Source organism: Neopsephotus bourkii, unplaced genomic scaffold (genome assembly GCF_033783945.1).
Source record: "Neopsephotus bourkii isolate Nb327-2 ecotype Australia unplaced genomic scaffold, CSIRO-AGI_Nbou_v1 NB_1328, whole genome shotgun sequence".
Taxonomy (NCBI): domain Eukaryota; kingdom Metazoa; phylum Chordata; class Aves; order Psittaciformes; family Psittacidae; genus Neopsephotus; species Neopsephotus bourkii.
In genome coordinates, this window is record NW_026901808.1 from 2,419,699 (window position 1) to 2,435,428 (window position 15,730).

Consider the following 15,730-nt stretch of genomic DNA (forward strand, 5'->3'; position numbering starts at 1 on the left):
CTACTTATAGAATAGTTGGAGTTGGGAGCTTAAAGATCATCTAGTTCTGTACCCCCTGCCAGAGGCAGGATACCTTCTGTTAGACCAGGTTGCTCCAAGCTCCTTCCAACCTGGCCTTGAACACTGCCAGGGATGGGGCAGCCACAGCCCCTTTGGGAAACTTGTTCTAGTGCTTCACCACCCTCAAAGTAGGAACTTCTTATATCTAACTTAAGTCTTCTCTCATCTTGATGTCATTCCCCTTTGTCGTGTCCCTATATGCTTTTGTAAAAAGTCCCTCTCTAGATTTCCTGTATGCCTCTTGAGGTAGTGAAAGGCTATTCTGAGGTCTCCCTGGACCCTTCTCCAAGCTGAACCGCATCTCTCTCAGCGTATGTCCATAGCCGAGGTGCTTCAGGCCTCTGATCCTATTTAAGGCCTCTCTGCCTGCTCCAACAGCTCGTTGTCTCTTTTGAGTTGAGGGCCCTGGATCTGCACACGGTACTGTAGGTAGGGTCTCAACAAGAGCAGAGTAGAAGGGCAGGATCACTTGCCTCGCTACCTTCTGATCACACTCCTTTTGATGTAGTCCAGCATAAGGTTGGCTTTTTGGGCTGTGACACACACTGCTGGGTCGTGTTGAGCTTCTCATCAACCTGTACCCCCAAGTCCTTGTAGAGCTGTTCTCAGTTCAGTCTGTAGCCAGCCTGTATTTGTGTTTGGGATTGCCCTGATCCCCTTGTTGAGCTTCATGAGGTTCACACTGGCCCACTAATCAGGTGTGTCCAGGTCCCTCTGGATGACATCCGTTCCTCCAGCATGTCAACCATACATGGCTTGGTGTCATGAGCAGACTTGTTGAGGGTGCACTCAGTCCCACTGTTCATATTGTGGAAGAAAAAGCTGTAGCTTCAAAAAGATTATCTCTCCAAACTGTGAGCACTGGAAATAGATAAAGCTTCAAATTACCCTCTCATTTCTCTGGGTATTTAAAAAAAAATGTAACCCTGGAAGTTAATATAGTAAATTGAGTGTTTTTAAATTACATACCTGCTTCATGTAGCTGCTTTCTAATATTTCTAGTAGTTTGTTACAGGACCAAATTTCAATGTCAATTACAAGGCTTAGTATGAACACAAACTTCAAGAGATTTTATAGGAACTTCTTCAGTATTTGTTCTTGATAAACCAGGTCTTGCAGCCTCAAGACGCAAACAGGAAACGGGAGTAGTCAAATTTTCAGGCAAATAACTCAAACTAAGTCTTTAACAGGAAGAACAGAACCAGTACATGTTCCTTTTCTCGGTGATCACTTCAGTCTTGCACTTTTGTCATGCGATGACATGATCTCCAATGCTCAGAAATACTAGTGTGCTGCTTACTGGGAAGCATATTCCTCTGAGACCGAAGTTCAAGCCCCAGTCTAAAGACCTTAGTGCCTTTATTGTGCCATCTCTCCAATACAGCATAGCCATTTGCTATGGAAATATTTCTGCAGTGGAAGTTCTTCCTTTTTTTCAAGCAATCTATTAGGTAAATGGGAATGCTTTTGAAATAAATACAAAATGGCTTGCTTAAGCTTTCAGAATGTGGAATAGTGTGAAACTGTGTTACTCCTGTATGCTTTTTTTTTCTTTTTTTCAGATTCTACTTCAGATATCCTGGGTGTTTTACCCTGCAGTGCCAGAGAGATCTAGAGGAAGCCATTTCGCTGCCATGTTTTAAACCTTTGCTGTACTTGGTCCAGTCCTTGTATAGCAACCAGTTTCTTGTGATGGATTGTCTTCTGGTGGTGCTTGGAGGAAGGAGAAAGAATTGGTCTTAGTGTCGCGTGTCTGAAATAAGTGACTTCAAAGGCCTGTCTGAATTTGTTAAATCTAGTGTCTTAGAGCATCTAGAAAAAGGTTACTTCAGAGGATGATCTGAATGTGTTTCACTAAGCCCTTCCCAACACATTCCATGAAAATATTTCCAGTGCTTTGTGAGTTTTCATCCAGGACATGGGCTAGCAACTAAAGCACTACCAGAGATGCAACTCCTCATTTTAAGTGGAGCTTCCATCCTTAAATACAGTTCTTGCTGGAATAAAAAGGGCTATGTATGTTATTTAGAGAAGGTCTATGTACCTCATTTGAGATAATAAGGGTTTTTTTTCCCATAACTTTTTTAATGAAAATTTTCCTTAATGGTGATGGCAGCCATGTAAACTAATGGTAGACTCTGTGTGTGTGTGACTATTTGTTGAAGAAAAAGTGTGTTTTCAGAGTGTGGTTTTTGGACTTCCAGACAGATTACACAAGCTCAAGAAGGCCCACCCCACATCCTGTGTAGAAACCAGCTCACAGAAATGTCCATTGTTCTTCAGGATTATACGTCACTGTATTTTCTGCCTGCCTTTTTTTTTTTTTTTTTTCTTCAAAGAACTGTATGAAAAATTAAAATGCAAAGGAACCACAGCAGCTTAACAAGTGCTTGGTCCTGCCAGGTACTGAGGTCTCTGCTGTTACTGAAATGAGGGGGGGGCTCTCAGGGATTAAAACATTCAGCTTCCTGGCTAGAGAACAAAGGTTCTGTGTTGGTAAAAATAGCTGACGGTGTTTTATTAGTTATGTGAGTCAACTGATAATTGATGTCCTTGAAACCTGAAATTTCTGTGCAGCCATGCCTGTATTTACTATCTTCGGGAGGGAGGGGAGGTGGGAAGTTAAAGGGTGAATTTTATTGACATTGCTTCACCTTTTTTTCAGTCTTGACTGGGAAAAGAGAGAATGGGATATTTGGATTTAATGCCCCACCAAAGAGATAGTGTTGCTAGTGTTTCTGAGTCTCTACCCATAGCTGAGTGGTGTGCTATTCCATCTGCAACTTAATGGAGCTATCCATAAAGAAGGAGCTATCAAGCCAGAAATGGTACACCTTGTTCATTCTGCCTTTCTCTTCTTAATCTGTTTCACCCACATTATCATCTTGGGACTTTATTTGCAACGTCATGCATTTCTTGCTAGAGTTCAGTACCTATTAAAGACCAAAGTAATTGTTATGGTAATACAGATGTAGCTAAGCAGAATGCTGCCATGAGAGTGTTCAAGGCTGTATACTGCTTTTCTGCAGTTATCTGAAAAGAATCACCTCCTTTTTGTCTCTAACAGTCTCCTCTCTGTGCACTGTTCCCATAACATGTGGCAATAAAAGAGGATTATAGGGGAGGCATTCAAGTAAACAGAAGCTCCCTCAGGATGAGATTTGCTTTTTCATGCAGAGCTCCTGTGTGCTTTAGCCTGGTGCTACAGCCTTGTTCCCCAGCCAGGGATGGCTTCCCTTGGTGTCCCCAAGGGTATGAGAGCACATAGGCCATGCCCATGTGTCAGGCATAGCCTCCTTGTTGGCTGGCTGATACAATAGAGTCCCCGTTGCAGTGTTTTGGAAGGACACACACAGTTAAAATGAAGGGAATATAATCTTTTCTGTTTCTTTGGTGTCTCCATGTAGCAATAAATGAGCAGTCCCATGATGTGGCTGTAGGTGCCAGAAATCTGCAGTGAATGTACAGCTGTATCCATCATTAACTGTACAGCATTGCTGAAGTAGCCTAGTGCTTTCATGAATTGTGTTCAAGGGTAAGTATCTCCTTAAAGCTAACAGCTTTCATGTTTCTGCGAGCACATGGTTACATTGGTGGATAATAGTTATTACTATGATTGTGTGGTCCCATCCAGCCTGTTCTGTGAAAAGTACAAAACCTGGGACAGGTTCAGTCTGCAATTAAAGTACTTTAAAGTTCTTTATTGAGATTGAATTATATTATCAGTCTTTCCAGATCCTGTGTCTGGTTCTGGCCTCAGTAATTCAGGCTGTCATTGCTGCTCAGCAGTATTACACTGTGTGGGAAATCAGGGCACAAAACCTTCAGACTCAGGTTCCTTTCACCGTTTCTCTTGTTTTCTTTAATAATTAAAAAAAAAAAAATAGTTCTGCCTTTGCAGTGCATGCTGGTCACCGGGAGAATGGTTCAGTCAGTAGTGGTCCCATTATGCTGGTAGCAAAGCTTCAGATGGTGGTGGCCTTGTCTTGAATTTAGAGGTGTGGCTCTGCATCACAGCATGGAGGCTTTTGTCCATGAGAAAAGCTACAGTTGTAAATATTCTCCTTAGAACAACAGGGATTATTAAATTCTTATAACTGTGTTTCAGAGAGGCCAGTGTCAGTCACATCATTGATATGCTACTGAGCATTAGTTAGGAGTGTGATAGAGGTTCCTGTGGGACGGAAGACTGCCTGCTGCTGCCTTTGAGACGGCACAGACTTACTCTTACTGCCATTACCTTTCTTCAGAGGTGACTGTGAACAGCAACTTCTCATAATTGGTCTTGGTGTGAAGGTTTGAACAAATAACAGCACTGAGAATTTTCAGTTATCTGAAGGAACACAGGCCAGAAACTCTTTTTTGTTTCTGCACCTGGTACAAAGAAGTAGAACAACCCTGGGAACAGGGAAGCCAACCCAGTTCCTGGCGCTGTCAAAAGCAGCGAATTCATTCATTTGTGTACCCCCTGTTGCAGCCGAAGCAGAGAATTGTTTGCTGTGCGTTCTAAATCGGCAGTCACTATTCTCTTTTCTCTCATTGGTTGGTTTCTTTTCAAAGCTTGTACAATGGGGAGCACATTTACAAAATTAAGGGAGGTAAATTCAGGGCCTGTAGCTCATACCACAAGTGACTGCACTCAGGAGTAATGTCATTTTCACAGCTGTATGCAGCTTTCATTTCCAGTGATTCTCTGCCCTGGTGTATAGGGGGCTATAACTGGCAGAAAGCAGGCTCACTTGATTTGATGGCAGTCTGCTGATCAGAGTACTAGTTACGTGAAGACTGCTTAATCCTATTTAAGGTTGGGATTTTTTTGGAAAGTTAGTAAAGTCTGGGTGTATTTTGTACAGAAACCCACTTAAAAGCTGAAGCTGAATTAATCTGTCATATTTGCTACATAATGGTGATATTTTCATTATATTTAAACTGTATGAGTTCAGCAGAATTATTAAATTGAATTTTCTAAAGTTTAAGGTGATTAATTACATTTTTAAAACCTCCAGGTTTATAGGATCTGATGCTGAATTATGAGGGGAAGTAATGACATGTTTACTGTCTTTTCCAGACATTGGGTAGATCATATAGATAGAGCATCAGGGAACTGAAAATGTCCTGCAAATAACAGCAACACCTGCTTGTATTTCATTTAATAACTTCTGTGTGGGGTCATTTATGTCATAGAAAATGGCAGCTCATGAACAAGTTTTTGAGGGGAGTTGCTAAAGCTGCAGTATTTTGTATTATGCTGTACAGATTCTATATTGTAAATCAGAGTAGCAGAGCCATACATATCTCCATGACCACAGCTCCAAAAATCCTGCAGTTAGTAATGACTGAAATGAACATGATTTCTGTGGGAAACAGCTTTTAGAAACCTTGGCAAATCAGAGGTGTGCTCAATGAAGGACCACTCAGATGCTGCACAGTGCTGAAGCACCTTCCCTGATTGTTGTCAGCTGCCCCATCATTATTCCTGTGGTATTAAAATTGAATCCTGCAAGCCAGGGCATGCTGAGATCAATATAACTGCTCAGTAACAGAGTTATAAACTCCAAACAGATGTCCACATAGGGCTCTTTACCAATTCACTTCAACCTGTTCAGTAGCATGGTGCATTGGTCAGTGATTCAGCTGAGTGGGTTGCATACCGAAGCCCATGGTGAGCTTCCTTCCCCCTTCCCAGCCCTCCCATGGGAGGAGGGCTGCTTGCACTGCACACCACTGCACTGCATGCACTGGCAGGCAGGTAAACTTCCAGTGAGATGGATAAGCAGAAGAAAACCTTGCTTTTCTTGACAGTGGTCAGTTGATGTCAGTGTAGCTCTGTGAACAGCTTCTTGTGGAATTAAATGAGTGCCAGTGCAAGGGAGACAGGAGGGAGGGACCTCGTGTTGTAGCAGCAGTCAGTGATCAGGTTGGCTTTATGATTTTGTGAAGTCATATTTGTAAGTTACATGCACTTCTGTAATGTTCTGGAAAGCTGTGGTTGTGAAAAGGCATTGCTTCCCTGCAGCTGAATGCCACCTCTCTCTCACTCGGTCAGCTGCTTGATGTAAAGGCAGATGCAAGTGTGACTGGCTGTGAGCTTCTGGGATCTTCCTAGAAATGTCTAGGATTGATGGAGAGAAGTCTTGGGGATAAATTGCACTTCAGATGACTCTGTATGTTTACATCAGTATGAGGTGAAATGTGACTTTTGGGTGACCATGAAGTCTAGGCTCAGAACTGGGCAGCTGCGATTAGGCAGGTGAGCCACGCTGAAGGAGACTGAAGACCTCAGTTAAATTTTCTGGAAAATAAAGGAATCCACAGAGTAAAGAGGCAAATGCCAGAATGGCTAAGGTAATAGGTAGTGAACTAGTATAACTTGCATTAAAAAAAAGGGGGGGGGGAAGTATCTTGGGGTCATCAGACTGGTGTCGAAGTACTGAGTTTGTGGAGTGGAAGGTCACCATCACCTTGAGGGGAGGGGGAAGATCTTCGTGTTTAACTTGTAAAGTTTAAAGGCCCTGAGCAGTGTTAACCCGAGGACTTTGTTTTTACTACCTACTGTTGGGAGTGACACTAGAGATGACTAAAACTGGAAGAAGTTAGCTGAACCAAACCTTTTCTCATCATCTATTTAGTGCTGTCGTTAGTGTTCTTGGCAGCACTTCAGATACTCCCTTTCAGTGGTTTTCATGCTTGGTTGCACTTCCTGTCATATATTAGCATAATGATGTCATTCTCATGCACGGCTGTGGGGGAGCTTTGCCCCAACCTCTGCAAGAAAGGCTTTCTCACTCTCCTACAAGAGGACTTTGGTTCTGCTCTGACATCTGAATCTCTGATTGAGGGTCCCTGTTTCTGAACCTCTCCTGTATGGAAGGGGGGAGCAGAGTAGGAGAAAGGCAGCTGGAGAAGCACCTTCTTGCCATCTCCTGTAGGAAGCTACCAATAGGACTGTCTTCCCCTACTATGGGTGAGCAGCTGGAGCCTGTATCACTCTGTAGAGGCCTCCATAGCCTTGTACAGAGCTGTGGAAGGGAAGAGGATAGGGAAGCTCCTTATCCTGAAAGCAAGCAAAGCAACAAAAAATGGGCATGGGTGTTTCAGACATGCTCCTGCTTTTGTGGGTAAGCAGCACTGCTGATGGGAGGAAAGCACTGAAAAAGTCCCATGGCTTTTTTAATGGACCCAGGAGGGCAGCAGGGTTTGTTTCCTGGTTCTGCTGAGTGTCCCAAGAAGGCAGCAAAGATGTTGCTGCAAGGAAAGGGAGGAGCTTGGCTGCCAGGAGAGACCAGGCAGCCCTGATACCTCAGGGGAGCAGCCTGGGCCTGCTGCTCTTCCTGTCTCCTCAAGTTGGTTGGTTCGCTCAAGGGCAGGCTCTGCTGTGCAAGCGCAATTACGCAGAAAGCTTTAAAGTGATAGGCATCAGCATGTTAAATGAACTTGGGAAAACTTCTGGTAGACTTGGTCCCCTTAAATCTGCCTGAAAGGGGCTCCTCCACCATGAGTCATTTGCAGCTGTAGAGGAGCCCTGGGCAGAGCGTACCTCTGCTGAATGGAGCTGTCAGAGTGCCCATAGCCAGGGCAGGGAGAAAAATACCCTGATTCATTTCCTAACGAGGTATGCATGGGAGAATTCCCCACGGGGTGGCCGGTGGGGTTTGCAGCTCTGTGTTTTTCAGTCGCTCCGCTCCACACAAGCAAGATTATGCAGCTTCGAGCTCCCACCCGAAGGACTGAAACACCCCAAGCCCGTCCCCAGGAAGCACACAATAGTGTTAATATGCCTGTTGCTACAGAGGAAGTGGCTTCTGTTATAAACAATAAGCAGTGTGCCAAAGTCCAGTTTGGGTGGTTGCCAGAAGAAATTCTACATGAAATTATTTAACATTTTTGGGTTTTGTCTTGATGCTTTCTGGGTATGTTTCTGTTGCTTCCTACTATTTAAAACTTGCATGTGCCAGTCTTTCTCCCCTTCCTCTCCCAATTAATACAGGCTCTTACTTAGAAAACATGGAATTAACAGCGAATCCAGTCTTCATTTAATAATTGATGAACTATGCTCTCAGTAGGGTAGCAAGCTGCAGCTACAGTGTTGCTCAGGGCTTTGTTGTGCTCTCTCCCATCCCCTTCACTGCAGTCATTTTTTGATGTGACTTTGACGTTGGAAATACAACATGTTAGTGCAGAAAAGACAGGATGTGAAAGTCAGACTTAAGATACTTGAGGCGAGAAGCGCCCTCTTGTGCTGTTTCTTCGGGAGCATCACAAGGCCAGCAGCTTCTCAGGAGCAGAGTCTGAGTGGAGCTTCTGCCTCGGGTTTAGTTTGTGGGGAGTCTGGTGTGTGCTTGGGCACCTACACCATGATCTAGTCCAGTTTTGATGTGCAGGAGTAACTTGATGGGACCACAAACTTCACCGCAGCTGTACAGTGTGACTGTTCAAAGTGAATCTTTGAACAGAAGAAAGTGACATCTTCCAAAAGACAAAAATAAGATCTTCAGGTTCACTCAGTAGTAGCAATGTTTGCTATGTATTAAATGTATCTGATGGGCCAGATTTTAAGCTAAATTTCAAACTTCTCTGACTGTTCACAATATTATGCAATTTTAGGGATTTTTTTGGTTGGTTGGTTGTTAATACTGTGCTGTGTATTTACAATCATTCACCTCTTCGTGCTGCATAATATCAAGAAAATGTGCTGCACCTCCCTGGAAGAGAAACTCAAGTTTTAGTTTTGTTAAGTCTAGTTAATAAATACTTTCTGAGATTGATCACTGCAAATTCTGAAAATACCTCATTTGTCCAGATTCCGGACCATAAGTAAAATTACAAACTTCAGAATAAGAGGCAAATGAATTTACAAAGCTAACAGAATAGCTTGCTGCCTAAATAAATCAGCTTCACTGTTTTTTATATGTGGGGCACAAAGTTGTTCAAAGGACAGAAATACCATGTTATTTTCTGGCCTCCTCCAGAGTCCCAAGCTTACTGATACCTCTAAGATGCAAACAGAACTAAGCATAATGTGCAGTGAGCTCTTCCCCTTGTTGGTATTTTTTGGTGTTCTGGGCTCTTCAGGGATTAAAGGTGTTGTTTATTTTATGCTTATTGACCTAGACCAGTTTTAGACTAGGCTACCTGCCCATTCTGTGATTGCATTTCTAGCAAAACGGCAGTTTCTGTCAATGTACCTCTCCATGTGAAAGCTCCTGAGGATTATGATGATTTCATAGAGCAGTAACTAGAATTTAAAAGAACAGTTGTGCTGGGCCTGGTTGAGGTCCATGTAGCTGATATTGAGCCTGTGTCTCCAACAGACACTGTAAGTGGATGCCTTGGTAAAAGCCTAAGAACAAAGCGTATATAAATGAGTCTTGTTTTATTGTTCTCCCAGCCTCCAACCATTTTCACATCCTGAGCTGAAAATGGGGTTTGTGTGTTTAGCAAACCTTGTCAGATTTATTTTTCTGTCCTGTCTTACACTAAGCTAATACTGAACTTAGCGTTCACAACATTCTTACGATCTCTGTTGGGCACTGAGCTGAAATTATATGGGACTTGTATCATCATCCTAGTATCTCACATCTGAGTGCTAATGGTCATCTCTGACCACATGTATGAGCATGTATATATGAAGTTAGAATTGCTTTTCTGCCTGTGCATGATTTTACATTTATCTATATGGAATTCTGTCTGCCATTTTACTGCCCACTGACAGATTCTTTCTGCAGTCTGTTGCCCCTTGTTCTCACCCTCCTCAGTTATTCATATTATCAGTAAACTGTCGTATTCTTGCTCACCCCCTTTTCTAGGTACACTGAACCAGACTGCTCCATATCAGATTTCAAAGAGAACTACACTGATGAACTGGGTCTGCTGTGAGCACTGGCCATGTTGTCTCCTGTTTCTCATCTTTTAGCAATTACTTACCCTGGAGGGACCTTCCTTCTTAAGCCATGGCTGCTTGGTTTCTTTAGAATTTAGTCTTGGTGAGGAAGATGATTGAAAGCTTTCTGGAAACTTAGTATATACTTACCAACCAACCCATCAGCATCCCTGTGGCTGCTAAGCTCTTTCAAGGAGTCTGATAGTGCTCAACGCAGATTTCTATTTACAAAAAACAAACATCTGGGCTCTTCCAAAGTGTATCATATTTGTCTTTTTTATATTCCTTATAGACTCTACTGCTTGCTCAGTAGTAGGAGTAGTAGTTGTTTTGTCCAGAATTGCAGCTCTGCTGATAATGGTGTGACTTCGGCAATGTGACAACATTTTTTTAATACTTCTCTACATTCTCTGCAGAATGTCACAAGAATGCCACAGCGTGATGAGTCTGTAAAGGGCAAATAATGTCAGTGAAGTATTTCCAAACAAACAAAATGCTGTGGAAATGCAGAGAATTAAGGTTGCTATGTAATTTTAATAGGAGTTATCACTTGGCAACACTGAGTACCACAAAATGGATCAAATGAGGGGTTTGTACATACTTCAGAGTTACTAAGAGTTATGTGCCTGTGCCTCTACCTGACAGCATACTTGAATTTGACCCTGTAAAGACCAGAAGTTTCTTTTAGCTCACAGGTTGTATTTTTGCAGGGTCTGGGCTGAAAACTTCCGCACTTCAGCAAGAGCAGTTTCAGGGGATTGGTTGTATAGCAGAGCAGATCCAACCCTTGGAAGTTTCCAGTCTGCTTAGGAGCCCGTCTGTCATGAGTGGTTGGCTGCTTTGCTCTGTATGAGGGACTGTCTCATGACTTTATCTGATGCCAGGTGAAAAGTAACCCAGATGGGCATTTGGGAATGTGAAGACTACTAAAGGGGGATGAGGAAAGTGCCTTTCCCAGTGAAATCCTTGTGCTTCCTTCTTCCTTTCATGAACAGGATAGGGAAAGGTTCCAGGCACAGATGATGCAAGTAAGTTAGTTCTGAATAGCTGGGTCCTCAGCAAAGTACTGGGTGAAGCTCTTCAAAAGGTGCACAACTTCTCTTCTGTGGTTTACATAGCTGGAATAGCTAATGTAAATGAATTCAGAGACAGATCTCCTCAGCAAAATCAGCTATTCCTGAGTGCAGAATGTTGTCGTCAGTAATTTGAGCGAAGTGTGTGGTGTTGGTTGTTCTTTCTTTAAACCAAGCTACTTTAATATATCAGCAAAAGGCTCCTTGTGGCTGCACAGCTTAACCTAAGTGCTTGAAAACCTGACAGTGTGCCAGGACTGATGCAGCTGCTGGTGAAAGATCATTTGCAGATATCCTGGTAAATTATCCAACAAAAGAAAGCAAAAGGGGGGAGAGGGGGGGAGGGAGGAGGGGGAAATAAACAAATCCAGCAACTTGGGAGTGAATTATCCTTAGTTTTATGAAGCATCTGAATTACTGCTCAATGAATAATTCAGTAACACTTTCCAGAAGACTGGCAGTTACATTGTGATGTTTTGATAAAGAAATGCACATATTAGCATAGGCCTGTTAGGTCTGTGTGCACTGAGCATGTGCAAGAACTGGTATTACTGAGGTACAAGGGAAACACGGACTTTGTAAAAGGTTGAATCCAAGTTGATTTTTCACATCCTGTTTATCTGCTGTTTCACAGTAAGTGTGTGTATATGCTTTTCCCTAAAAGACACAATAGTAAGCATGACATAATTAAAAAGTAACATTATCTTTCATTTACAAGAAGGAGGGAGGGGCAGGTAAGAGTGTATACATAGATACTGCCTGCAGAGCTGCTGGCTTGTGGTTACTAGCCTGTACATCCTTCCTTAGCGTTGGCAGCAGTTAACTCCTGTCCTTTAAAAAAATACGTTTTTTAGATCCATATAAAATACTTTCTTAGCCATGTCTGAGGGCATCTCTGAGCCCTGTCGCCACAGTCTGCTCTTACGTGCAAGCTGATCTTTCCAGATAAGCATGCATAGAGTTCAAATGTATCTGTCAATAAGCAGTGGAAAGGATGTCATAATGCAAAGTCTGATACTGTGATAAAAATATGCAAGTCCTTGAAAACATGTATGTGGGAAGGAACTGCTTTATTCTTAACGTAGCTGCAGATCTGGCAGCAATAGTTCATGAAGAGGTGTGGGAATTAGCAAAATAGACCCCCTGCTGCAAGAATCGCTGAGAGGCTCTACGCTACTGATGCAAGAGTGCTCATAATCCCTTTGGGTAAAGGAAGGTAAATTATTTTTCTTTGCTGATGAAGCACGTTGTGAGGTAAAGCCACATTTGAGAAGAAGAAGATGAGCATTTACTGGAAATAAAATCTCTATGATCAAATGAAGTATGGTGTCACGTGAGGTTTGTGATTTTATTTGTTATAATCTCTTTGATTCATCACAATAAATACAACTAGGAGAAGAAGATACGAACTGGGAGGTGGGCAGAGGAAGAGATGGCTGAAGATGAAACGCATATTTTTAATTGCTTGATTGCTAATTCTCTGAACTGGATCTGCTTATAATTAAGTTAAACTGTTTTCAATGGAATCTGTAGTGTTTGCTGCAATGCAGAGTATGTGTGGTATTATGCTGAGCCAAAGGAAAAGCAGATAGAAATGCTCCCTTGTTCTGTGAATGCCACAGTTCCTATAAAGACTCCTATGACTATTAATAGGCTCTTTTCCCAAAATCTACTTTCTTAAAGTATGGGTTATATGAAATTTAGGAAATTATCTGTAATGGTGCCCTCTGGTGACTCTAAAAATTTTTACACTAGAATGAAGTAAAACCCAAGATGGAATTTGGCTTGCTCCTGTGGAAGTACCCTGGCAAATTGGACTATGCATTAAAGACTAATAAATTAGAGCTCCTAGAGCTTAACTAGGCAGTCTACACAAGCCATGTGCATACAGAACTCCAGGACTAACTACAAGCATTGTGGGAGCAGAGCTCTAATGAGTAAGGTGGTCTCTCACTCTACCATGCAAGTAATCTCATGTACATTCAGGGCAGAGAAAAAGAAACCTGGCTTTTAACACTGCAAACTAATCATTTATTTTCTAGTGCTTACAGAAAATAAAAGGTAAAACAAAGCGTCTTCCTGAGTTCGTTTTTATGCAGTGGATGTTAATCGATTATATAAAATGTTAGAAGTAACCCAGCTGTGCAAAAGAATGTCTTTGGTATATTCTACAGTTAATGTGGCTGCCACAAAGTCTTTGGGAAGCTGATCTCTGTGCACTGTTTCCTCTCCTGGGTATTGCTTTTTAAGTGCACAATCTGTCTGCAGTAACTAATGTCTCTACCTTTACTGTGTGTCATTTCCCACCATACTGACATACATGACCTCCATTGCACTGACTCTAGTGCTCACATGACTCTTACTCTGTTCTGGTTGAAAAGGATACTTTTATTTGCAGGGTTGTGTTATTTTACAGACACATCCATGGTCATACAAACACCACTGCAGACAGAATTTCACAAGTAAATATGTGTGGCTGTGGATGGATGGAATAGGTGTATGCACCCTCTCCAGTGTCACTTCTGGTTCAAGTCATGACCATGAAGGTATGTCCTGATCTCAATATGTGCGCAATACTGGTGAGATAACGAGAGTATGGCACTCCAAGACAATTAGCCCAACAAAATCATCCACAAGCAAGATAATGGATAGGGGGTAAAAGAGAAAGTATAAAACCTGTGTTAATAATTTTGTATGAAGTGTGAGCTATTATTTAATGATTTAATCATTATTTACTGAATTTCCAAATTAGGCACATACTCCAAGTAACTGCATCCAGCTAAGTAATTCCTTAGCTTTTTAGCACTTTTCCCCCATGCTGTGCTTGGGAGAGGATGCATCTCCTCCCATTCGTGTTCTTTGCAAAACAGCCCCTTAGGCACAGTGTAGATCAACTGACTTTTATGCATATGTTATCTAAGAAAAACTAAAGGAGCAGACAAAATATTTGTCTTATCAAGATGACTACTTTGATCATAAATGGTATGATCAGGAGGTACAGGTATGATTTTATTATCACTTCCCAAATAATACACCCTGTAGAACCTTTTCTACTAACTTTCTTATTATTCAGTAATTTCTCTTTCAACTGCAGTATGCATTTTAGGAAAATACGTAATCTTGATTTTAGAGGCCATTTAGTATGTGGAGAAGGGTTTGTGCTATTATTTTGAGGTCTAATAATAACATCAGGGAAGAACTTTTTTTCTCTGCTAGCATTTGCAGTATGTATCTTGAGGTCACACAGTGACCCTCCTGGCCTGAACAGTTAGCTGGGTTCTTCTAGGAGAAAAATAAACCCATTGATAAATTCGTGTCTTAGGTGCAGCACTGTATCTCTGAACACTGCAGGAGCACACACAGATGAGTACTTCTCTCAGTGACCATGCCCAGTCTTCAGTTTCTAACTAAGCTGATATTTCAAAGAGCCTCTTGCTTCCTTCCTGGTGGAAATTGGAGCTTACTCTCTTTTGGGCTGCTGATTCTGTTTCATATGGGTTCGTGTAGCCCAATCAGCTGTATCCAAGCTTCTGCTGCCATTGCAAATCCATGTTCCACCTGCTGTATCTGGGCAGTGACTTCTGCTGTGCCCAGCCATCTTCCTCTGTGAAAGAACTTAATTACCCTTCTGTTTAGCCTGAATGAAAGGTAGCTGTTGGGCTTGCTGCCTTCTGCTTCATCAGCCTGTGACTGGTCAAAGATGTGTGTGATATCTTGTGCTTCCCATAACTGGTTGTAGAATAATGTCCATTCATATGCAGCTCTACAGGAGGTCAGTTACGCAGTCTACAATCACAACATGAGGAATATGTAGACTAGAGCTGATTTGATTATTATGCCCATTAATAATAGAATCATATAAGGGGTGGGAAGGGACCTTAAGGCTCATCCAGTTCTACCCCCCCTGCCGTTGGCAGGGACACCTTTCACTAGCCCAGGTTGCTTAAAGCCCCTTCAACCTGACCTTGAATACTGCCAGGGATGGGGCATTAAATGGTATTGCTTTCATTTTTCCAGCCTTTTCCATTCATAAGTTTTTCTGGCTTAGTACCTGGAGTAAGATGTAGGAAAGGAACATGAGTTCTGCAAGGATTTGGGGGACAGCTCTGAAGCTCACAAGCATTGGGGTATTTCAGGATTAGGCCTTTGGGAAAACCAGTTGCTGGTATATAGATAGCTCAGTGGCGGAGGCTGCCAGAGGGAGATTTTTGCTTCTGTTATGAGTCAGTTTGTTTGCCCACTTACCTGTTCCAAAAAGTTTTCCTTATTACTTCAGTCCCCTATCTCTACTGTTACTTGCCTGCTCTGCCTGTGGACTGTATTTTTATACTTGCTCATAGCAGAGTTGGCTCACCTTTCACAACAGCTTCCACCACACTAGAGGAGTTTCTTATACCAGTGAAAGAGCTGCTACTACAGATAATCATCCTGGGCAAGAACAGCAGTACCTTACCCTAGAACAGGAAATGGAAGCACCTTTGCTCAAGTTGCTGTGCACATCAGATCAGCACAATGCTTTGTTCTGGTAGATCTAGGAACTTTGAACAAGGACTTGGCTGTGATGGGGGGGAGCGTTAGAAACACAGAGAACCACACAGAGCAACAGAGAAATTTCACACCCCAGGAAGGTGGAGCATTATCCCTGATCGATGGGAGGGAGTCTCCAGGCAGACAGATCCTCTGGTGACTTGTTGGGGCAAATGACTCAGCTCTGCAG

General features: G+C 42.4%; 1 protein-coding gene across 1 annotated transcript in view; it reads left to right on the forward strand.

Moving 5' to 3' along the window:
• LOC133219217 (uncharacterized) overlaps positions 1–12,332 on the forward strand; it is a 29,662-nt gene extending 17,330 nt beyond the window's left edge. The window contains exon 3 of the mRNA XM_061366388.1: positions 9,867–12,332. Coding sequence (XP_061222372.1) covers positions 9,867–9,936 — 70 coding nt within the window. The 3' untranslated portion in view covers positions 9,937–12,332. The remainder of the gene's footprint in view (positions 1–9,866) is intronic.
• The last annotated feature ends 3,398 nt before the right edge of the window (positions 12,333–15,730 follow it).